Source organism: Rissa tridactyla, chromosome Z (genome assembly GCF_028500815.1).
Source record: "Rissa tridactyla isolate bRisTri1 chromosome Z, bRisTri1.patW.cur.20221130, whole genome shotgun sequence".
Lineage (NCBI taxonomy): Eukaryota > Metazoa > Chordata > Aves > Charadriiformes > Laridae > Rissa > Rissa tridactyla.
The window spans coordinates 41,602,191-41,627,014 of NC_071497.1; the positions used below are offsets into that span (position 1 = coordinate 41,602,191).

General features: G+C 39.0%; 1 protein-coding gene across 3 annotated transcripts; it reads left to right on the plus strand.

Annotated features, from left to right (window-relative positions):
• The first annotated feature begins 367 nt into the window (after nt 1-367).
• Nucleotides 368-22,297, plus strand: SLC35D2 (solute carrier family 35 member D2). Of its 3 annotated transcripts, none has more exons than XM_054185070.1 (12): nt 368-591; nt 2,948-3,008; nt 4,607-4,693; nt 7,470-7,537; nt 9,593-9,664; nt 11,602-11,670; nt 12,696-12,798; nt 14,230-14,322; nt 16,770-16,837; nt 17,590-17,668; nt 19,467-19,549; nt 20,153-22,297. In XM_054185070.1, the coding sequence occupies exons 1-12, from the start codon at nt 452-454 to the stop codon at nt 20,253-20,255; spliced, it is 1,026 nt and encodes a 341-aa protein (XP_054041045.1). In that variant the 5' UTR covers nt 368-451; the 3' UTR covers nt 20,256-22,297. The 3 variants fall into 3 exon arrangements, with proteins under 3 accessions (XP_054041045.1, XP_054041046.1, XP_054041047.1); XM_054185071.1 differs by having other exon boundaries at nt 370-591; nt 2,975-3,008; XM_054185072.1 differs by lacking the exon at nt 2,948-3,008 and having other exon boundaries at nt 496-591.
• The last annotated feature ends 2,527 nt before the right edge of the window (nt 22,298-24,824 follow it).

Sequence of the window (24,824 nt, forward strand, 5' to 3'; positions counted from 1 at the left end):
TTTCAACTGGTTTCAACTCCTCTCCCGTTCGAGAACTAAAGCCACCCGGCGGTGGAGGGCACACGGCTCAGCGCTGGGACCGGCCCCGCTGGCGCGGCGCCCCCGGGAGCGGCGGCGGCGGCCGGCACGTCGCGCTGGACTTCTACCCCCGCCTACCTTCCCTGTCGGCCGGTCCCCGCAGAGCGGCGGCGGCGGCGGGGGGCTGGCGCTAACGGGGGCCGGGCCGGACCGGGCCGGGCGGCTGCGCTCCCGGCGCGGCGCGGCTGTGGTAACCCCCCTCGACGGGGACCCCGTGCGCGGGCTCCGCACACCGCCCGGCCAGGGGGCGCCCTGCGGCCGCCGCCGCCCGGGGCCGGGCCGGGGGAGAGGAGGAGGGGCGGCGGCGGCCCGGCCGGCCGCCCTCCAGCAGCCGGCGGTGGGGCCCTGCCCGCCGCCGCCGCTCCTCGCCGCCATGAGCGCTGGGCAGGCCGCGGGGGAGGCGGCGGGCGCCGCTGCGGCCTCGACGTTGCCCAGGGTGCTCTCAGCTCTTTTCTACGGGACTTGCTCCTTCCTCATCGTGCTGGTCAACAAGGCCCTGCTCAGCGCCTACAGGTGAGGGCAGGCCGGGCCGTAGGCCGCGGCGGACCCTGGCCCGGCCCGGCCCGGCCCGGCCCGGCCCGGCCATCCCCGCGGGCTGGCGGCGGTGCCGCTCCTCTCCCGGTGAGGGCAGGCAGCACTTCGTCCCCGAAGCCGAGCCGGGCCGCACCGCACTCAGCCGGCGGGGAAGCGTTTTCATGACCCTGAGCGTAACCCGGGGTGTCGGTGCAGCTCTGGCCCCGGGCAGTCAGCTGGCCCACAGCCACAGGCGCTTTTAGCACCGGAGATGTTGGGGAATGTGCTGAGGCTGGGGTCGGTTCCTCTGGTTCCAGACCCCGTTTATGCCCAGTATGCACCACTTCTGCAAAACTGCCCAGCGGCAGAGTCCTGTGCAGACGTGGTTTTGAAGCGTGATGGTCTTTCCCTCGAAAGCCTGTCGTCATTCACAGCATTCAGGCTGGTGTTTCGCCACTTGCACCAGCTCAGGCCCCTCAGGGAAACAGCGTTTCCCCTAACTGTTGCTGCCAAACAGTCAGGTTACCTTCCTGCGAGCCCCTTTCTTTTCTGAGGTAGCCAGAAACAGCAAGCAAACCTCAGAAAATCTGTTAATGATAAAACCACTGAAAAACCATGTCTTTGACTCGATAGGCCATCCCATATGCAATTGTTGTCCTGTAGTGGTGATCTTCTCACTGTCAGTATTCTTTACTTAAAAGGTTTGCTCTGGTTTTGCTGTGTTTTACCTCATGAACTAAAAAAAGAAAAAAAAAACAAAACAGAACAAAGGAAAAAAAATAAACAGCAAAACTTGCTGTTATTTTCTAATGTTCAGTGTTATTTGAGTGCATAACAGGTATATAGAACATCTCCCAGAAATGATACATGAGGCAAGCTGAGGTTTTGGTTTATAGTGGTTTTCATCATACAGTCTGTAGCTCCCTGTAAGTCCCTGGCATACATCTAGCACATCAGTAGGAGATAGTCAAGGACAGCATGCCATTAGTTAGCCTAAATTTTGTATAAAGAGCTTGCAGCCTTGCTGGGAATGTTTAGGGCTCCGCAAATCAAAAATGTCTGGAGAAATCTGTGTGGTACAGATGAGTGAAGTCTCCATATTTATGTGGTGTAGCTGTAAATACAAACCAAAACACAGTTTATGTGTCACATGATTAAGTCCTGTTTCTTCTACTCTTTTTTTTTTCCCCGTAATATCTCTTTTTGCCGGAATCTCTTTTACTACTGGCTGCTCCTAACCCTCTATCTGTGTTATGAATCCAGTGTGCTTATGGTCTTCCTGCTGTGGTTCAGAGCGTTTCTTTCTTTTGCTAATACTGTGTTCCTGTCCCAGCGGTGCTCATTTGAGATGTACATTTCACAGCGCACCAAGTAGCAGTATGGCACTTCCTGGTGGTTTCTGCGATAAATAACGACAACCTCAGGGAGCCTTGATAAATGGAAAATTACAAAGCTTGTTGAGGACGTGGAACTGCCTTAAGCATTTGTTAGTGCAGATGTGCACAGAAATGGGTTTTATTTAGATTCCCTGGATGCAGGTTTGTGTGTGACCAGACCTGACAGGGCAGTCCAGCAAAATGCTGTGAGACTCCTGGGAAGCAGCAGGAGCTGTCACATTCAGGGAGCTCCTTGACACCTAAAGCTTTTGGGCAGAGAGGCTCCTGACACTGCTGATTGTGGCATAAAGCAGCCGTCCATCGTAACTTCTTTGCTTGTATTTCATTATGCATGCAGAGAACTAGCAGTTACTGCCACACCCTTACTGCTTATAACTTGATGTGGATTTAGGGGTAAAAATGGAGGCACTCAGGCTCTTCGGGTGTCCTGCTAAAGTTTCTGCTTTCTTGACATTCAACTCTCCATGCTTTCAGCTAAAGCTAACTGAAGCGGTATGATAGGAATTTAGCTGTTTTATCAGACAATAAATGTTTCTACAACATTTACCCTAGGTACTTTCTTTTTACAAAAACATATTGCTAGTGTGTTTGGGCAGTGGAGATAAGCTTAGGGCAAGTGCAAGAGATGTAACTTACTATACCATCTCAGGATGTATACTGTATATGTGAGGCCACTCAAAAAATCATGCATTGTTAGAGTTCTCCAAGTGTGTTACCTTCACTTACAAATATCCGCAAAACAGTTAGCAATTTAGAATTGTTGAACTGTGCATATGCTATATTATTTTGATGCAGCTTGTGTTTTTCTGTAGAAATATTAGATCTCCAATAAGTGTAGCAGTTCCTGAGGTCTTGTGAAAGACAGACCAGTCATCCACATGTCCACTTGTTGATTTTGTTGCTGAATTTAAACTCTTTTTTTTCTTTTTCCTCTTTTTTTTTTCTTTTTCTTTCCTCAGTATTAAGTATCTGTTTATGCTTTTCAGCTTCCCATCACCGATGTTTCTTGGAATTGGACAGGTATGTTCACAAGTAAAGCATACTAAATATACTTACTATTTTGTAAGTTAAAGTCATGTTAGCATAGAGGTCTGTTGTACAGGGGAAAAACTGTTATACTGTATTGCTTGTCTTGTGAATTAGATACGCTGTAAGGAAGAGTGATTTGTTTTAGTGAGATCAAGGAAGTTTCAGGTAAAGTCAAAACTCTTGCTGGGAAGAGTCACGTAAAGGACTGGAATTGCCATTTGTTTCCCCTTGTAGAGTTCAGTAACTGAGAGATCTGGCCTCCAAAACTGTCAAGATTTGTTCTAGCAAGTGCATAGATTCTATGAGAGTCCTTGAACATTTATGGATTATATGCAGAGATACTGCCCCTATTTGTAGGCAAACTGCATGTTTCCTCATAAATCTCTTCCCCCTTTCCCAGAAGTTTTCCAGCAGGACTCTCACACAGTTTTTGTTCTGTTTTGCCTTACTTGCCTGTGCGCAATTTGCAGTTCTGCAGCAGAAATATATTTTTTTGTTATTTTTGTTGTTAGTAGGCATCATAGTAAAAACAAAAGTTCAAATGTTTGTGTACCCAGTCCATAAAAAGGACGTGTGACTTTGCAGAGAGATGGCAGGGAAAGATGGAGCCTTGAAACAAGGATTGTTTAGGCAAATACATTTAAAAGAGAGGATTTACTTTCTGCCAAGGTCACAAGCTACGGGGTGGTGGGGAAGAGGTGAGAACAGGGTACTGTGAGGCTAACATCTCTACTGTTTGGTGCTGAAGAGAGTAAAATGTCTTGTAAAATCTTTGCTATGTGAGAGGGGGAAAGAGACACACATCCACCGCTCAAGGAGCCACGCATCATGTTTCAGTGGAAGCCAAAGACTAGAAAATGTGGCAGTAATTCATGTTAAGGGCAATGCTATGGCTTTATTCCTTTGCAGAACCTAAGACTGCAAAGAATAACCTAAGAATGGCATTTCCCTGTTTTGTTGACTGATTGTTGCAAGATTTTCCTGCATATAATATGGTATAATGCTTTAGTCTGCAGAACATGACTCCACCTCATCTTCTAGATAGCCAATTACTGTATTTTTGTATAAGGAAAATTTTAACTTTCTTTTTCTTCCTTGGGGCCAGCATTAATTCTTATGGTGTGTGATTGCTTAGATGTTCTTTATTCTGTCTGTATCTTTACTATTTCTTCATCATGTTGTCAATGGACTGATCAATGCACAACCCCTGTCTTACATTACCAAAAAAGCTGTAAGAGTGATTCCGCACACTAAACAACACTCTGAGTGAAAATAGCATGATTATTCTGGGATAATGTCCTGATTTATGTTCTCAGCTCCTTCTCAGCATGCATTGTTTCACAGGTTGTCACGAATTTTCTCAAGATAGTAAAGCATAGGTCTATGTTGTACTTTCAAATAAATGTCTGGCAAAAATTGTAAGAATTACGTTATTCCAGTTTATTATGTGCTGTGTTGTTCTTTGAAAGAAGTACATAATACCTAGCATTTGTCAAATGCACATGGAAATTTTGTCTTTGAAGCAGTTCTTTCATTCACACATTCCAATTTTGCTCTTACGTGTCTTCTTGTTTTTTGTTTTTGTTTAGATGGCAGCCACTATACTTATCCTGTATGTGTCAAAACTGAATAAGGTTGTGCACTTCCCTGATTTTGACAAAAGTATACCTGTGAAGGTAAGGATTATGTAGGTCCTGATATTAATAAGAAATTATTACCTCTTATAGTGTCATTCTTTCTTATGGAGACAAGATAGAAGAACAAAAAAAAATTTGCATTTGTTTGTCAAATGTGAATATTTCTATCTTTGTTTCATTTAATATTGGATTTGTTAATTTTAATTTCACTGCAGTATTCTGGCCTTTTGTTTGCAGAGAAATCTGGTGCCATTTTGTTAGCAGTGCACAGGAAAGGGTGCTGTACGTTCATACAGCTGGATGAACTCTTTCAGATTCCTGAAGTATTTTTCTGGATGTATACAGCTCCCTTTGGGATCAATGGGAGATCTGTGTTTAATAAAGAATTTTGATCACAGCAGGAAGGGAGAAAGGCTGCTTGGAAATTTGAATGGGACATGTGATAAAACAACAGGGAAAGAATATCTGATAGACCAAAAACCCAACCAACTATTGACTCCAAAAGCAAGATTCACGTTCCATAGGAGGGGCTAAAATAATGCTCACTGAAAACAACTGTAGGTAGGGGCTGGCTCCATCGTAGAGACCTTAAGTGTGGAGTGTGTATGGTCTAAAGAGGCAGGACAGAGGAAATATGAGAAGATCTTTTATGTATCTCAGTTTGGGAACTGTGATGATCCTTTTAGATTTTTGCATCCATGTGCAACGTTGCTGGAGCTTTACTTTGATGCATAAGCCTGTGCTTTTATGGCTTGTTGCAGGGTATTGTTCTGTGTCTGATCAGAGATACAGAGGGAGTTAGCTCCCAGCTCTGCTGCAGGGCTCAGGTACCATGGCCCACTGAAGATCAGGCCAGCATCTTCATTGCAGAATCTTGTCTTACTACCAGTATGAGGTTTACTATAAACGTCTCACAGCCATTGGTGAATGCTCTTTATTCTAAATGCATGTTGAAATCATTGGCATTTCTGCATGTAAAAATCTTGTAGGAATATCTGTAGCATCAATTACAAAATGGACAACGCTTATTTTTTCCAAAATATAAAAGAGAAAGGTTTCCCAGTGTGCAGTTTTGAGTTCTGCATATAAACAGCTTGTTCAGACCTCGAGAAGTTTCTTCCCTCCACCTCCTCCAGTCCCACTACTCTCTGTCTCTGCTGTCACCTTCACTTTAACATCAGTGCAAAGGCATTAAAAAAATACAGCACCCCTTTTCTTTGTCCTAATATCTATCCTTTGGAAGACTTTCCTGAGTGTGCTGGGAGCAAGTCGGCACTGCAGCATCCAGAACTTGCTTGTAGTGCTGCATTTTACTAGTCACAGTGAATTAGCTGGATTATTCATTGTTGATTTCTTTACTTTTTAAAGCACCCTTTGACCAACTGTTTATGCTTTTGACAACTTTTGCCTTCTTTGATACCCAGATTGTCATTGCTTATCACTCCTGGGCTGTGCTTTCAGCTAGAGTTTTAAAGTAGCAAAGTGTTTATTTTAGTGGAATTCTTGACTCTTTTTAAGTAACTATATCACTGATCTCTGATGTTGTGCTGGATGTTGTAATTTTGTCTTTACAATAGACCAAGTCCACACGACAGAGAATGTAATGTCAGTTCTGTTTTCATCCTATGAATGAAATGAATCAGATTTCTCTAAATAAAAGTCTGCTGAAGAGATAGCGCATTACAAAATTTTTGCAAACTTACGTTGACGGTCTGAATATTTATGGTTACTTACACTCCTGATTATAGTCCTGTTTACTTTTACTGCTACTTTCATTTAAAAGTTAACTTTTACTGCACTTTTCTCCCCTCTCGTCTTTGCTGTAAAAGAAATGCAGAATTTCTGTCGTAGACAAAATGCAGCCCACTCCTCTATATGCTTTGCCAGCACACAATGCTTTGAGAGGACATAGCCTCCAACACACAGAGTGTGTAGGCACTGAAGCGTGTGTAGGCAGAACAGCAGCAAATATTACACATGTTAGGGTAGAGGATCTGGTTTGTCTTTCTGGCATTTCGGCTCCACTTGGCTGATAGTGAATAGAACTAGATGTACACACCACCTTTGCTCCCATTGATTACTTTGGTTGCTTTTAATCTTCTGCAACTTTTCTGTAGTGGGAGAATTAACAGCTTTGAGCTGCAGCTGAATATTGTGTAGGGATCTCTGAATTCTTGTACATTTTCTTAAGCCTCTGAAGTTCTGTTATTGTTTCTCTGTATTGTGTTAGGGCCCATATGTTTCTGTGTGAGTCAGTCTCATTATGCAAGAAGCGAAAAAAGGTAAAGTTTAATTTATCCCTAAATACTTACCTTTCTAGTATCTCACATAGCATAATTTGTTCAGTAGATCTACAATGGTGTATCTTCCAGGCATACTAGTATATGTGGAGTACCTACAGAAGCACAGCATAGTTACAATTTATTCATTCTTTTATTCCACCTATTCTCTTGCTTATTTAGCCACTGTTATTAATATTACTTTTATACCTAAAATTCAAGTGTTAGAATGGGTATTAATCTGAGGATTACAGTAATTAAAATAAACCTGATTAACGTTTACTGTAAATAGATTCTGAGTCCCATTAGAGGTAGATTGCAACTCTTCTGATGAAATCAGTGAAGCTATGGTTGTGCAAGGTCACATGAAGGAGAGCTACAGATCAGTTTGCAATATACTTCTTTTTTTCCTTGAAGAAACCCTCTTCCTAGCTAAAAGTGCTCCTGATACTACACCTATCAAATTCTATCAAGTAAAGTTTCTAACAATGCTTCAAAACATAATAATCTGAGTTGTGCTTTTAATTTTATCGCAGTTGTTTCCTCTGCCTCTGATTTATGTTGGAAACCACATAAGTGGATTATCAAGTACCAGCAAACTCAGGTACAGTAAATGGAAGTTATAAGTAAGCTCTTTGGACTTTACCCTTTTCTTTTGTGGGGGTAAAAAATAATCAATCACTAAAGAAGAGCATTGCACAGGGACTTAAATGCGTATGATGTCTGTCGGTCTGTCTAAACCCCTGATACTATTATGAAATTCTTACCCAAACATTTGATCTGTTACAAGTTGTATGTTTCTTAAGGGGGGCTTAGCCAGGCCTGTATTGACAGAAAATCACAATACTCCTCTGTGACAATGAAAGTACTTTCCCTTTCCCCTCACACCCAAGCGTCCAGCTTTTCCTGTGTGTCCTAACCAGAGTGTTTGAAAGCTGTAAGAAAGACGTTTTTGAAAGAAGAAGGGAAAGACTTGTACCATGATGTCGGTGCAGATTATTTAGGAGTCGCCAAAAGATGGAAAAATGATGGTGCAGTGGGGTGGTGACAGCAGCCTAGCCCTGCTGACCACCAAGGGATTTCTTGCTTGCTGGCTCCTGTATGCGCGTAAGCGTAGATTCATGAGAGTTGCTTCCATGCTAGTGCTAAAAAAGTGTAAGTTATGTAGAGGACCTGCTATAATAGATTGAATGACCAAATTTTCTGTGGAAGAAGAGGGCAGAAGCCTAACGGCTGCACTGAATTAGAGGATTCATCACTACCATTGTGGTGGTTTCTTGTGTGTTATTCCAGGCTCCCAAGGATTTGGTAGTAACCTAAACCAAAGTGGAGAATTTTTTAGGTTTTCAGCATTTCATAACTTTGAGACATAAGCTGTGAGAGAACATGTATTACTTTTAATTTGTTTACATTTCTTTTTATTTATAGAACTGATTTTCTTTGCCTAGCAATATTAGACGCTTGATTTTGCAACTCTGTGTTGTATGCATTCAGAGGTTGTTCGACTGAAGTGACTGACCAGGCAGACATAAGGACTTCAGCAGTACTGTCCCTAGTCGCACTTCAGCCAATGTGAATATGAAAGTGGTTTCAATCCTGTAAAAGTTTGATTCATGGGTTCTTCTTTCCTGTTTCCCCAACTGTAATTTTAAAATAAAAAGTTTAGTAGGTAGTTTTAAACACAAGTGCACCATCTCTTCCTCGTATGGCTGACATACCTCTTTCAGATTTACTATTCATAACTAATTTTTGTAACAGAAAAGTAAGAATGGCTGCAGTGTTTCTACCATTAACATTGTGTTACATTGTGTTTTGTTACATTATGTGACATTTGTTTACATTATCGAACTTTCCACCTTGTTTGGGTTGTCTGTAAGGTGGAGGTGATCCTATGCATAACTTCAAAATGTCTGTTGTTTAAAGTGATTAAACTCTGTGTTAGGATTTGTATCATTTATTAACGCAGTTGCCAATAGTTACCTTAAGCAGAGGATTGATTGGTCTGTACGGCCATGCTATCAGATTTCCAGTGTTAGATGCAAGTGTTTTCTCAAATTAATCAAAAAGATTTCCAACTGCATTACTTCGTGTAGGCCAACAATATGTTGTTCAAAAGTAGCTGTTTGTTTGGTAGTTGCAGCTGGTACCACCTTTCATGTTTCTTATACTTTCTCTGATTTTTTCTTGTGGATCTATTTGACTTTTTGAAAGTACAGCTCATTTACTAAGCATGTTTGTTTTGTATTTTATTTCTGTTCTGTGTTTTCAGAGATAGGTTTATAGCGTGTCATTTAAGTTTGCAAGAGAAATCATTTTTGCTTACCCTGCCCATGAATTCTACAGAACGAATTATTTCATAAGGGCTATGGCGGGTAGAAGATAGCTTTTATACTCGATTTTGACTGATGCAGAGGGACCTTTTAAAAGGTAGTCAGTTGCATTGTTTTACAAACTGGCAAATCTTGTTATTTTTCAGTGATTTGGTTATCTAATCTACCTCTAGTGTCAGACTGACATCTTTTTATACATGATAAGTGGCTGGGAATTTGTTTTCGTTGCTTATTGCTGGACAAATGGTTTCATCCTCTGGTTAGTAAGATTAGATAAGAATTGGAACATAAAAATGATGTTTATCTTGGATTTTTTTTTTTTTTGACAGTTTGCCGATGTTTACAGTACTCAGGAAGTTTACCATTCCACTTACTTTACTGCTGGAAATCATCATACTTGGGTGATCCTTTTTTTTTTCATTTAAGATACCTTTATTTTAGATCATGTCAAATGCGTGGCATATCATGAGAATATAGAATGAGTGCTTTTTATTGACAAGTAGAGAAAAGCAAAGAAAGTGATCTTAAGTAGATTTTTTGAAGACAAACGCATACAATTTAGTGAATACAGGAAAAAAAAATTCAGCTTGCTCTCATTTACACAGCATCTTCTCTTGACTGTTGCGCAGGAGTCAGGTAAGGAGAGCACAACTTAGACACTTTTAGCAGTTATGTTTTGTGTCCTGTCTTGGAGGCCCTTAAGCAGCAAACTGCTTGAAACAGATGGGTCCTTAGGACACAAAACAGTGATGATAGCATGGCAGTCTGCTTATGTAGAGTAGCTTTCTGGGTCAAGTCTAATACCATACCAGTTTAATGAAACAAAATGGTATCTACCAGTGTGCTGTTAGATCAGAAAACTCCTTAATTATAGATACCTCTGAGATGAGAAATTAAGATGTGCATGCTGTTGCAGCTTGGGATCACTAATTTCAGTTGTACTGACTTGGACGAACGTGCATATAAATACATTATACTTTGTCACCATCATAGTTCTAGCCAGATGGCTTCTGCTTGGTTAAGGTGAGGTGACAAGGGGAAAAGCAGCTTGTTGAAGCTGAACTCAGGCAACATGAGAGTGATGGTCAGGGGAAAAGCTTTTCAGAAGGCCCCCAAGTAGACCGTCCTCTCCTTTTGGCTGAAACAGCAGTTGATCAATGTGATTCATATTTGAGGATGCTCCGGGATTCTTTTCTGGTTTTAAGTTCTCACAGGGAAAGCAGAACTTGCTGTCTTCTCCTGTTGGCCTGAGGACTCCTGCAAACAAGTGAGAAAAATGTGAGTCAGAGAGGCTGTCATCAGTTCTCAGCTGGACTGCAGCAATGTCATGTATGAAACCAAACAACATCCTAAATTAAGGAAAGCATAAGAGCAGAATACTGTATTCATACAGACTGCCGCAGTGTATTTCCTTAGGGCTGAAAATGAAAGGACTCCAGAGAGTCTGTACTGGCTTGCCTCAGGATTTGAAAAGCAGTGAAGGTCTGGGTTGTTACTGTCGAGAGTCATTATGATCAAAGCCTAATATATTTAGAGACTGCATACAGCTTTGTTGTTGGGACAGTGGTCCACAGCTATGCTCCTTTGACACACGGGATTTCTCCAAGAGCACCGTACATTTGTTTTGATGGATCTTTTCTCACAGGCCAGCTCAGAGCTGGAGACTAGCCTGAGAGAATGACGAGGGGAATGTCTGTAAGGCACATTGCAGTATGGTGCAAAAATTCTAAACATTTCTAAATAAAGACATTTCTAAATAAAGTAATTGAGGTGTGAGAAGCAGAATAGTTTTATGGTATGCTTTTCCCTGCTCTGTGGCAGTGCTGATGTAGACATAGTGAAGAATATGATGAGCTTCCCTGCTTTCCTATTCGAGTACAAGGTTTCAGTTTGACTTCAAAATAAGTATCTATCTGAAAAATAGCCCAGATAGTGTGCTGTACAGCGTCCTCCCAAGGAAATGTGAGATCAAAAACTACATGAGAAATGTGTAGTGATTTTCCTTTATTGGATTACTGGAAGACACTGAAATACATCCATTATGAATACCAATACACAGTAAATTACAGTTTGTTCCAGCACTGTTACTTTGAACCTTTAATCTTTTAAAATTATCTAGTAGCAGATTGCTTACAATGCTTTTTTAATCTCTGTTCTCAGGGACAAGGTCTGATAGCGTGGCACGTGGTCAATCACATTGCTTCTGTAAGGTTATGAAGACTGTGCTTTCCTGTTAAATGTTCTGTCATTACTAATTGCTTGAAGCTTTTCAGGCAGATAGCCATTTAATCTCATCTTCAAATAATGAAAATGTGAACTATCTAATTTTTGTCTACAGGAAACGATATCCACTGAGTATTATAGTCAGCGTATTTGCCATCATTCTTGGGGCTTTCATAGCAGCTGGGTAAGGTTTTCATTTGTTATACGAGGTCATGTTATGAGAGAAAGGACCACAGGACGATTTTTTCCTTATAAAGTGCCAAGTAAACCTAGGTTGAGATCAGTTGCTCCGGATTAAGTTGATTTGGAAAATGTCTCTACTGATATCATAGAGAGGTGCAGGAATACAAAGGGAAAAATTTAACTCCAGCTGGAAGTATTTGTGTGCTTCTTTCCCCCCCCGTAGGTTTTCCATGTTTGCAGGATCACAAATGAAACAGTTAAAACTATGTAAGGAATGCTGCTTTCATTTCATAGTATCAGTGTATTTTAATAATCTTAGAAAAATACATTCTTTTCCTTGATAGAAGGACTCATTTTTTGGTTGTCAAATACTATTTTGAGTTAGGCAATGTCTATTTTTTTAATCACTTTGAAGAAGTTCAAATGTGAGATTAAGTTCACAAAGCACTTGTATGCTAGTCTCTTTTCTTTCTGTTTGAATATTCCTTTACTTAACAGGAAATGTGATGTTGTTTTTTGTTTCTTGGCTTTGCTACGTACAAAGGTAAATAATTTCCATGTGATGTGACTCAGATAGAGCCATGTCCTAATAAATTAATTACCCTATATGCATGAGGTAACTAGTTGAAACAGAAAGTATGACAATATGTCTGGTCTGACTGCAAAAAGCAAGTAGTTGGACTTTATTCCCTAGCTACTTTTTGTGTTAAAAGAAATAGATAAGTATACTCAGTAATAATTGGACAGGTCGTCAGGATTGAGACAGATGGAATTTTTCACAGAATGAAAACTGAACATTTCCTGCCACTTCCACACTGAGTGCTGGGAACTCTCTGATGACTTATTTGTGATGGTCGTGTAACTAGAGAAATGTAAAGTATTTTGACTTAGAAAGAAGGCTTAAAGCCAAACCTGTGACTTGCTGGAGTTCTCTGAATTTGCATTTCCTCATCTCTGATATTTCTCTAGGTAATTCAATGGATGGTATACTCTTTGCTTGTTTACAATATAATATTTCTTTCCCAGGTCCGATCTGTCTTTTAATCTGGAGGGCTACATGTTTGTATTGCTAAATGATATCTTCACAGCCGCAAATGGAGTTTACACAAAGCAGAAAATTGATCCAAAGGTAACTGTGGGGTGATTAGGTTGAATTTAATGTTATGACAGTATGGTAACAGTGGGTTACTTATTATATGAGTTTATGAATATACAGTTATGAACTAATAAGTAGTTTTATTTGCTTTCATATTTCAGGTGATATATGCTTCCTTAATACAGAACAGCCTGGGAAAAACGTGTTATTAGTATCTCGGGCCAGGCTTAGATAAACAGTGTATTTTATTTTCTCCCAAGTCTTTTAGGCAGAGTTTGTAGTGGCTTTAAAACATTGGTTTTGTCTAAAAAAATAAAATAAATCTAAACCAAAAGCAAATTGCTTACCTGTAAACTTGATTATATATATCTAAGGAAGATGGCTTTTTGACTAGAAACACACTTGAATTGAGGTTTATGTAAAATGAGCTTGTGGGTAGGAACAGAGACCTGTCCACTTTGAGCCAATAACCACAATAACTGTTATCTTTTTTGGCTATCTAAAAGCAAGTGTACACCAAACCCAGATATGCCAAATGCGATACTATTATACATTATACTTTATGTAAACATTGAGCAGGCTGCTTTTCAAATACAGTGCCATAAAAACATACCACCCCATAGCAAAGAGCAGTCTTGGAGACACTGGATAGAGGTTTTGTCACTGACTTTTGTGGTTCAGCCTGTACAGTGGAAATATGTATCTTTTAATAATCTCAGGAGTCACATTGAATCCCGACTCTGTATTTTGCTTTATGAGCAGCACGTTAATGGTCTCACAGTTTTCTGTAAAGTATGGAGTTTCATTTAAAGCAAGAGATAAGCTGGAGAGATTTGCTAAGTATCATGGCTTAATCTGGAGGAAGGGAAGGCTGCTTTTTCATTCCCCCAATCTTCTGCCTTTCTGTCAAGCAAGTTAACCAACAGGATATACGGCATCCCTCAAGTTGCTTGGGGTTACATCAGTTACCAGTGATTAGAGATGCTCCATCTAGGAGTCCGAATTCATTAATTTTCCTGTTACACTGGCCCCAGGGAACCACACTGCCCTATGCTTTCGTGGTTGATTTGCAGTAGATGGAATGGGTAATCCCTTGCCCAGGCGCAGACTTATGGGGAGTCTAACACAAAGCAGTTCTGGACCAGTGCCTTGGGAAGTTTCTGACTAGCTGATGTTGTATGGAAACTGTTCAAGATACAGCAGAGCAGTAATATTCTACTGAGTGTGCAGACAGTGTGACTGAAGTGGAAACTCAGCTCAGTACTAAACATTGAAGCCAACGATCACAAGCTTGTATTTTAAATTGAAATGTACTAAATTGAAGTGCACATAGTACATTTCAGTAATGTCATTGATATCATTGAACAACATTGATGATAAAGTCAGAAGGGTTGCCAGAGTAATATTTAGTATTTTTCTCCCAAATGGCTTGTAATTCCAAACACCGTGTTTCATTTTTTACAGGAGTTGGGAAAATATGGTGTCCTTTTCTATAATGCTTGTTTCATGGTGATTCCAACAGTTATTATTAGCTTTTCTACTGGAGACTTACAGCAGGTAAGGAGCAATATTGCATATCTCAGAGTGATAATGGTATTGTGTTCCGTTTCTTCAGCTGGGGGGTGGGTGGGTTTTTTGGTTTTGTTTTTTTTTTTTATTTTCAAAGAGGTAGTCCTATCTCTGTGTTAGTGACCAGTACTTCAAATATGTGACTTGGACTTGCCCTTCACAGGTAAGAACTTGCAATTATTCACTTTAAGGAGAAGCTGAGTTTTTGTGATAGCCCTTGTATTAATCTTTGTTTAAGAACTAATGTATGACTCGGGACTCTCAACCAGAGCAATTAGTTGGGAATCCAGCTGCACTGTGTGATTTGCCACATGCTCTAAAATGAGATTGCAACTACCGAAAACAGACAATTTCCAGGCCTTCTCTCATTCTGATGCACAAAACAGATTCCTGTTTAGTCTCAGTCTAGGTTAGTAACTTATATTTTAAATTTTCATAGAACGACAGCATGACTCTCCATAGCTAATCATAATACAGTATAATACTATAGGCAGTATGTCCTGGCATATAAAATATCAGACCAGGAGGCTTGTGTTTTTCTGGCTCCCTCACAAACCTGCTGAGTTGCCTTTTTCTTAACAGTAAAATGAGTCTAGACAGTTTGTATGCCTTTTTGGAAATGTTTGAGATTTGCCACTGAAAATTGTTACAGGGCTTGGGAGTGTCATAAATCATTCCAGTGTCCTTTGTTGTATGTTGTTGTGCCCTGGACTCACATGATTTTGTCATTGTGTTCTTAGAAGTCTGCTTTAAGTGGAAAAATTATTATTCCCTGAAAATGATGGATTTATGTTAGCTCTTATTGTGAAATCTCTTCTTGTGACATCAGTCCAGCATGACCTTCTGCCAGTTTAGGAAAATGCAGCTGATGCCCTTCTTGGCAGTCATAGCGGGGGCCAAATTTGTATAGCTGTAAGGTTTCAACTGCTTTCCCAGCAGACAGGGCTGGAGGCACTTTGGGAGAACTGGACAGGGAAGTTTACCTTGTTGCTAGGTTTATCCTATGGGAAAAATAGAGACTGTGTTGTGCCCACGTTAATTTGTCACAAACAAATTAATGCTCAATTACCCAAAAAGAATAAATGAATATGAGAGAAATGCATAGTGCCTATTGTGCATATGCATTGGCTTGGTCATTTAATATTAAAAGTCCCATTAAATGATGTGGATAACTAGTGTCAATGTGATGCACAGCGATTATCAAAGAAAAAAGAGAGAAAATGGAAAAATACTGATGAAAAGGCAAGAAATCATTGTAGATACAGCTGTATTTAGCAGATTTTCAGGCCATAGAAGTTGGTTTGCTTTTACCATAGCGGAGCTTTTTGCCTTGATCCATCACATACAATGCACAGCATGTATCTTTCACCAGTCAAAATATCGGTACCATGTCTATGTGATAGGGACATTGCTTCTGCTCCTCTGACTAGTTCTGGAGCAGTAGCTACCACATCTTGTAGAGACTGCAGTTTGTGAGTATCCCAGTTATTCACTTCTCCTTCACCAGGTGGCTGACTAGGAGGACAGGAAAGCATGATGCAGTGGAAGAGAAAGGAAGCCCCGGAATGACTCTCTGTAATACTTTGCAGTTTGTTGTTGCACGCAGCAGAATTCTAGCAGGGCAGAGCTGCCTGACATCCATCTAATCTATTACCCGAGGTGGTGGAGGCTCAGCTAGCCACAGCTCAGCATGGACTAACAGCCTTTATCCTGTTCTTCAGGGATGTGTTCAGCCTTTGCTGAGTTTTGTGCTGATACAGGTGACTTTAAACTAGTCAGATTAAAATGATGCATATCCTTGAGTTACTAGAGATGGAAAAGAATCTGTGACAAGTTTCTTAGTGACTGTTGTGTGGCACTGTGTGTTTTTGTGCTGCCATCACTAAGAAGCAGACTTCAAAGTGATGATTTAGCCTTTCCATTGATCTTCATTGATGAGAGACCTTAGTAATGGTTATTTAATCTACTTTTGAGCTCAAAAATGCAGGCTTGGAGCTTGAAAGCTGTTCATGAATGAATCCATGGTATGAAATAGATATGAGGGAGAGTATTTATTTATTTGCTTTTTCTCTCTGTCTGATATCAACACTATTTATTATATAATATTAATCACGTATCGGTATCTGTATCAATAAATATAAAACCACAAATTCTCCATATCGTATTTATATTCATTGCTTGTAGTGTGCAGTTTTGTATCTGCACTGCTATACATGTTACGAGAATGAGTCTAGGTGTCATGGGTGCTGTCATCCTGTCTCTGAAGTTAAACGCATGAAGCTGTTTCCAGTAGTAATATAAATGTTTTGTAATTATAGTATGAATTAAATGTATCTTGTGATTTTACACATTTTCATTTTAACTACATTTTATATCTGTTTACAGGTGATTATATAGCACATAATTCTTGCTCTCTCCCTTTTTTTTTTTAATAGGCAACACATTTCCAGCACTGGACAAATATTTTATTTGTCTTCCAATTTATTGTTTCCTGCGTGTTGGGGTAAGGACACAGGGCAATAAAATGTGTAATGACAGTGTTTCAAATTGCAAATCTCAAATGTAAGGCTCACTAATAAGTTATGTTAATATTCAAAGAAAATATATTTCCCTCAAGGCTTCTCTCCTGTCTTTTAATTATTTCTAATAGTGTAACTGTTTCAGTACTATCTGTGTTGTTGACCTCACAGTACAGTGGTCAACAACACGACATTAGCTTTTTGCTTTCTGTACTCAGTATGTCTCTGACAGCCTTCTGTTCTGATTATCTAACTTCTTTGCAGTTAATAGAATGTAAGCCCTTTAGTATAGGAACTGTTTCAGTGCATTTGTTCTTTAAAGTACCTGGAAAAGTATGAGAGACTCAGAAGTAATGAAACAGTGCTTTGTTCCTCTTGAAACTGCAGAGTCAAAGCAAGAATAAAAAAGTCAGTTGGATCCTGTTCTGCGCTTTCACACGTCACCAACCAAGGGGTCAAACTAGCTTCAAATACTGACATTTAAGAAGCACAGAAAATAGGGATGACTCTGCTAGAGCTCAAGCAGCACATTTTAATGTGTATTTGAGTACTGTCTATATGCACATCATTAACTTAAAATACAGATCCACAGAATCTTTTTTTAGGGTTTGGAACAGGTAGGATCGAAGATCCCAGCAAAATACTGATCCAGAAAATATTTAACATTTCAAAGTGTTGCTACACTTCTGAGCTCCCTGGAAGGAATTTATAAAATTTCCTCCTTTGCTTTATATAGGTTTCTCTTGATGTATTCTACTGTCCTGTGCAGTCATTACAATTCTGCGCTTACAACGACAGTTGTTGGTGCCATCAAGGTGAGTTACGGAGAAGAGGGAAATGAGAATACTCAAATAGACAGGGAAGAGCATTTACTCAGCAATGATCCTTATTATACTTGGAGCTGGAAACGTGAAATGAGGGCAGATACTGAGACACTGCTTGTGCTGTACATTTGACAGATCCACAAAACGAAGTGACCTTGTTTTCTTCCATTGAAGCTTAGGTATATTCTAGAAAGCAATGGATTGGTTTATTTTTATTTTTCTTACATGAGAAACTTGAACCACTTTAATTAAAAGATGTACATTTAACCTGCTTCTCTGTTCAAGTTGTTGTGGGTTAGTCAAGGTAGCCTGGTGCAGATCCATTGCAAACTGATACAGACTAACCCACTTTCACTTTGGGCTGAGCTAGTTTCTATTGCTGCTAATTAATAGGGCATTCATAGATACAGGATAATGGCTAAGCTGTAGTATGAAGTTTATTGCTTTATGGTCAACTGCTTCGGTGTCTGTGAGAACTTGTGTTTGAGCTGAATGGACTCTTTCGTTTTGGTTTGTATAAATTCTGGTCAATTTGATCAACACCAAAACATGTCTGTCTTAAAAACTGAACTTGGTGTCCTTACAGTCTGTTTTCTCTATCTCAGTTTAATTTTAAACCAGTGCAACTTCCTTTGTGTTCATAAGGCCAGCATGTCTGAAGCAGTAAGATCACTGACTGCAAAGCACCTTTTTGTAGGCCAGTTTGGAGAGAAACATGGAGCTGTAAGCTGTGAGAGTTTTAGCAAGAGTTGAAATTTGTGCAGTTGTGGGCCAAAAAACTATCAGAATCCAAACTAGTTTAGGCACAGGAATAACAGTCCTGAGGGTGCTCCCTTTCATGGATGACTAAGGAAAACGATACCTCCAGCACAGCAAAATCAGCAAAAAGAAGATGGTACTTCTCTTTCGACAGTTTTTTTTTTTTTTTGAAAGCTGGCAAGATGATTAATCTAGTAGTTTTCATTCTGTGGTCCGGAAAGCAGTCTTTTAAATTTTATATGTCTGCATTGAACCATTAAGACAGAGCAACACTAGTTCTATTTTCTGAGTAATGATTAGTCTTTGAGACATTCTGAACAACTTTAAAGTTGAGAAGCACTTTATGATGCAGAAGTCCCCAGCAGAAATTGGTAGAAATGATGTAATCATCCAGGCTAACTGCTAAAACATTTGAAACCAACAAAGTGTTGGTAAAATGATCACACAGTTGTATAGCTTTCATTCTGTCTATAGGGGACAGTTTTCCCAAAACTTGATGGGGGTGGGGTGAGGGTTAGAATCTTTAGCTTTAAACCGTGCCTGCCTTGAACTTCAGCCAAGTGCTTTCAATGCACATTTAGTTGGCAAAGTAAGGAGCAATAGTAAAGCAATAGTAAAGAGCTTTTATTGTAACTTTAAAGCATAATTTTTATACTTGGGAATCCAAAACCTGCTCTTAAGAAATAGGATTTGAAATCAGCCTTCCAAAGATTAAAACAAAGTACATTTTCAGAGGGTGGCCGTAATTCCATTTTACCTAACATAAAATAGTTTGTTGTTTTTTTTTTTTTACTTTTTTTTTTTCCCCAGAGAGTTATTCATTAGAAAACGTAGTTATTATATTATTCTATTTTGCTGTTCCATTATCCATAAGGCTGACATCCTGTGAAACTAATTTAAACACTGATTTTTAGAGTGGCCAGCAACAGAGTATAGCTATTTCCTTAGAAAAGTAAATTAATTGATATAATTTATATTCTTGGAAATGAAAACTGACTTCAATAAATACATGGCTTTTGTTTCCTTTCAGAATATATCCATTGCTTACATTGGAATGTTGATTGGTGGAGATTACATATTCTCTGTGTTAAACTTTATAGGGCTAAACATTTGGTGAGTAGAACTTGAATAGCTTTTATTTGTTAAAGCTGAAGATTTCTCAGTGAGATATAGTTTTATGTTTTTTTTTGGTTTGGTCCACTTCGTTGATGCAGTTTTGAAACTACTGGTCTGAGAACGCACTGCCTCAGGATGTAAAGTTCATTACAATTAGTGATGTCTTTTCATGTCTGTTTTCAAATACTGAATGTTACTATGGTAAGATCTTAACTATGGAAACATGTCTGCAGTTTAATTATGTAGGGTTGAAGTTCATTCTTTTTTCACAAGCAGCAGTTCTGAGCTGTGAGGCTTCCAAGTAAAAGCCAAGTGATGTGGGAAGTGAGAACACTGACTGAATGAGTTGTGCCTGTTGAATATGAGTTATGACTTGTGAGTTCTTACTTCTTGTATGTTTGGATGAACTGTTACATCTGTTTGTATGAATCTGTTGGAGCAACTGATAATTGATCTTTGTCTTCTCAGGGCTCGTTTCTCAGATGGCTTACGTAGCTCTGAGGCACTCCTAATTTATGCTATATTTATGCTATTTACCTATAGAATGGTGTATACAACATCAGGTATCTCTGACACCTCTATTCATTCTCTTTTCTTTAGTATGGCAGGAGGATTGAGATACTCATTTTTAACATTAAGAGGAAACAGCAAGCCTATGCAACATGGTGATGAAGAGAACACACTTCCTGAGTCAAAGAGTTAGCCAAAAGGCCTGCCTTGAAAGAGACCGAAGATACACCTTTGTTTAGCGTTGCTGAGAACTTAAATAAGTATATGCTGGAACGTATTTGGAATAAGAAAAAAAATCTACCTCAATTGCCACAGATGCGCACAGAACTCATTGGTTCAGAAATTTTCTTGTACACCATGTTTTTTATATGTGGGCAAGTTTAATTTTACACCATGACATAATTTTTAGGAAGGAATGCCACACAAATCTCAAGTTGTAAATTTCTTCATTTACCTGTACTTTGGTGCTATTTGTTCTGTTTCAGTGTCTGCCAGTGCTCTCTGAGGCAAAACTGCCTGTAAAGATCATGAGGCTTGATTCACCATTGCCTTACGCCATATGCAATCTTTGACATCAGTGAAGAGGTGAAAGACGCTAGTGATTCAGAATGAGTTCACATACGCATTTGCTCTTGTGTAAGTGACTGTGGAACGTATGGGGCAAAGAGGAGATAAGCCCCAAGACTGTTCCCTGTGTAAGTGCTGACTGAAGAATTCAGGATATGGCCTAGTGTGTTCGGTATGCATTGTGTAGACATTCTCTGTCAGTCTTTTCCTCATCCATCAATAACATCATGGTGTTCTGCTGTAATTGTCACTGTTAGAAGTGAAATCTCATAACTTTGCTGCAAGATCAAGGGGAGAGGAAATTGAGAGAACATTTTCTAATATTTAAAAAGATTTTTTGTGCGTGTGAGCCAGTACCAAACAGGTAATTAGGAGAGGTAACAAAGGTAAATATTTTTGTTTAGGTACATTTGTCTTTTTATATCACAGTCTCCTCCTCTGATGTTTTGTCTACAATTACCTTTTAATGCTGCAGAGAAGCGATGCTAGTGTATATGAACCAGAAGAGCAGTTTGATTGATATATGGATTGATTGATACATGGAAGACTAACTTGTTTTTAAATGAGGAGAAAGGATCGCTGTCTTGCTGTGTCTTACATGTGCAGTGAAAGCTTGTCTGGTACTAGTTTGTGCTTAAAATTCAAAATAGGGAATCACAAGAAGCCTAAGGGATTGCTACAGTGGGCAAGGCTGGTCCAGTGGTTTAAAAAAAAAAGGTCTGGCATCTGATTGTTTGGGTTATCATCTGGGACAATAATAGCACCACTCTGTATCCTGATTTCCTTCTCTGCAAATACAGTTGATAATGCTTACCTGTGTCTCTGAGGATATAGCATTAATCTTTGAAAGCACCATAGAAGCATTGTGTCACTGGAGGAAGTCAGAGTAATTAATCTTCTTGAAGATTTCAACTCCCTGCAAGCAAGAGCCAAGATTTTTTAAAATAATCAAAAGAAGATTTTGGAAGATCATGACATGGAACCAGGGTGATCTAATGACTTGTTTTATCCCTACTTGAATTAAAATATAACTAAATCTGTAAAGCATTACTCTGCGTGTAACATGTGAATGACCAGACTGGATTAGAGCTAGGAAACATGTGAGTAGCTCATACCAGAAGCTTCAGGGAATGACTGGGCTGCCGACTGCCTGCGTGGATTTGAATGGCAAGAGGATGAGTGACTGCAGATAGTAGAAGTGGAATTTAAGGGCACAGTCAAAGTGGAAACAGAAGTCTGGGCTATCCATTCTCACAGTTGGCTAAGAGGTGTGACTTCCATTTTCTACCTGTTGAAGAGCTGGAAAGGGAAGGGGTTGCTGAAAATATTTTAGAGAGATCTGTTTTTAAATATTTTTTTATCCTTAGAAAGCCTTCAATATTTTTGAGTGTATTCTTTTGTAGGATTCCTCTTTCTCAAGATCATCTCTACCTCCAGAATCGTAATTATTGAACCTCATCTCTCTACAGTGGGACAAGTCATTGGAAGGTTTTCATTAATTATGAAAAGGTTATGAAAGCCATTTGATTGCAATACAAATGGACACATAATGGCACCCACTAAATAATATTTAGTTCCCACAAAGGACCAGCTACTGTGTACATTTAATTCATTAATATTTTGCTGTATCTTTTATAAATAAAGAGATGCAGATTATAGTTTTAACAAGTTTTTGGGGTTTTTATGTGGATGGACACATAAAATGCTTTTAAGCACACACGGATAGCACAAATATTTGCTTTCTATATGTTCAACTGCTATACTGTACTTGAAGTGGTTTCATTAGCTCATTCTGTACCGTAGTGGAAGTGATTTTATTTAATTCATTGTTCATGTCATGTTTTTGAAGCTCTTCAGACTTCTCACCTGATTCCCAAAGTCTCTGCATTACTCAGAATCATTTAAAATATAAATTTAAGAGTAAGCAAAAATAGGTATTATCTAGAAGAACTTGCAAGTGCTTGCATCCTTTCACAAAGCAACTCAGCATCAGTCTCTTACTACTTTCTTCTGTAGCTGTGGAGATAATATTGATTCCAGTAAATTTACTAGTTGAAACTGTGGGAATATGTGCTCAACCAGGCAGAATGCTCACATTAGAATTTAGGCAATTATGGAAATGGCTCTTTCATTCAGAATCTTAGTAACTGTGTCTCTCAGTTAATGAAGTAGTAATTTAAAACTGATTTAGGATACATCTGTAGATAGTCCTGACTTTCCTTTTCTACAGATTTCATGTTAGCTTCATGAAATGCTAAACCAGTTGTAAAACTAGATGACTTACTTGCTGCGTGAAGCTTTATTTTCTTTCCTTTCTTTTTGAGAAGTGGTAACAATTGTTAGAGAAAATACTACTCTTCAGAATACATATGTGAAAGAATTGTTAAGTAGGCTAGTTTTAAGAGATACTGGATTGACTTCTGAAAGTCACATTCCCTCACAGATGCATCTTGTGGATACTTGCTGCTAGCTACAGCTACTTGATTTGCAGAAGTCAGTCCAATATTTTTAAAACTTTTAAAGTTCTACATGTGGCAAGCTGTATTTACAAGGGAACATATAAAGAAACTTAAAAACAGTAGCTGTAGTGAAAAGGAGTATTGTACTGCATGTTTGTCTGTTCATACTCTTAATTTTATAGGGATTGCGTAGCAGAGGGCTAGCTGTAATGGAATGAGATTAGGAGTGAAAAGGTACAGTGGTCACCCAAAGAAGCTTTCTACCCATGCAATGTGTAAGGTTCTCACAATGATTCTTGTGAGTGTCAGAAGCAATACCTCAGGAAAACAACTTGGACTGAGCTGGATGAAAAATTCTTCACATTTGTAAGAATTTGTTATTTTTCCTTTCAGTATCTTGGCCTGATTTACAAATATTAGGCCCATGAGGTACTATAAGCAAATCTCAGACTCATTACCAGTCTCCGGAAAAGAAAATATTTTTGTTTCTTTTTCATTTAAAGGAGGTATTCAGCATTGTTGTTGCATATGAAGAACACAGTGCTACTTGTTCAAATCTAAAATATTCCTTGAATACCAAGTAATGCTTTGGGGGATTTGTGGTTGTACATAAATATTTTTTGAAGTTTAATATTCAGATCTTTGTTGATCTGCTTTACTTACAGGGTAAAACAACAGGCATTATGGAATGGAAAACAGTAATTACACTGAAATTTTAAGAGAGCTTATGCGTGAGAAAACTGGGTTGTTAAGCTGAGATGGTGGTGATTTTTATATATTCTTGTTACAGATAGAGTTAGTGTTACATTCCTTGTGATTCAGACATCATCTGTACTCTGTAATACGTTGGCATATTGTTTTCTAGCTGAAGGTGTCAGTAACATGACACTTGATATATATTGCTGTTCTTCAGTTGGAGATTTCTGGGTGTCAGGTTTAGGTTAAATTTTAACAATGATTTATGTTAACTGTGGAAGAGTATCCTTAAAATATGTAGAAGAATTTTATTTTGTCCTAAGTGTATGTGTAAGCATCAGTGTTCCTCTTCTCCAGTTTAAACTGATCTTTGAAAAATGAATGTTTCAAATTGCCACAATGAAGAAGAGTGAAGGTTGTTTTTGTGCCTTCCCTGAGAAATTCCGTATGTTAACTTTTTAAATTTTTTTTAATCACTTGAAGTCTGAATTTCCTTGATTTCATCTTTGTCTTGCAGTGAGATACTGTTCCTGTAAGCATGTTTTCCCCATAAGGTTTTCATACATGTCCTCAACTTTAATACTAGTTCAAACATACTTTGTTCAGAAAAGCTGAAAGTCCTGTTAATAGATTACTGCTCTTGTTCATGCCAGAATCACACCATTTGTAAAACAGGTGTAATGATATTAACCTCTTTTCAGAGGTTATATATATGTAATATTGCTTTCTCTGTATAGAATTACTTAGGTGACTTTAGTAAACTTTCATTGTTTTGTCTTTGCAGCTGTAGATAAATCTGTTTTCCTGGCCTCTGCACAAGTTTGGTGTGAACTTGCCCTGGAGGTATCTGGGCTAGAGTTTAACTCTTCAGCACCGTAAGAATTAGTGCTGATGTGTGTTATCCCCGAGGTTTGGAGTATTGTTATCCAGGATTTTGATTTAGACCTATCTTTAGTCTGTATGAATCCTAAACAATGCAATAGAATTCTTTTTTTTTCTTTTTGTTCTTGAGTAGTTTCCAGAAAAGGAGTGAAACCTTT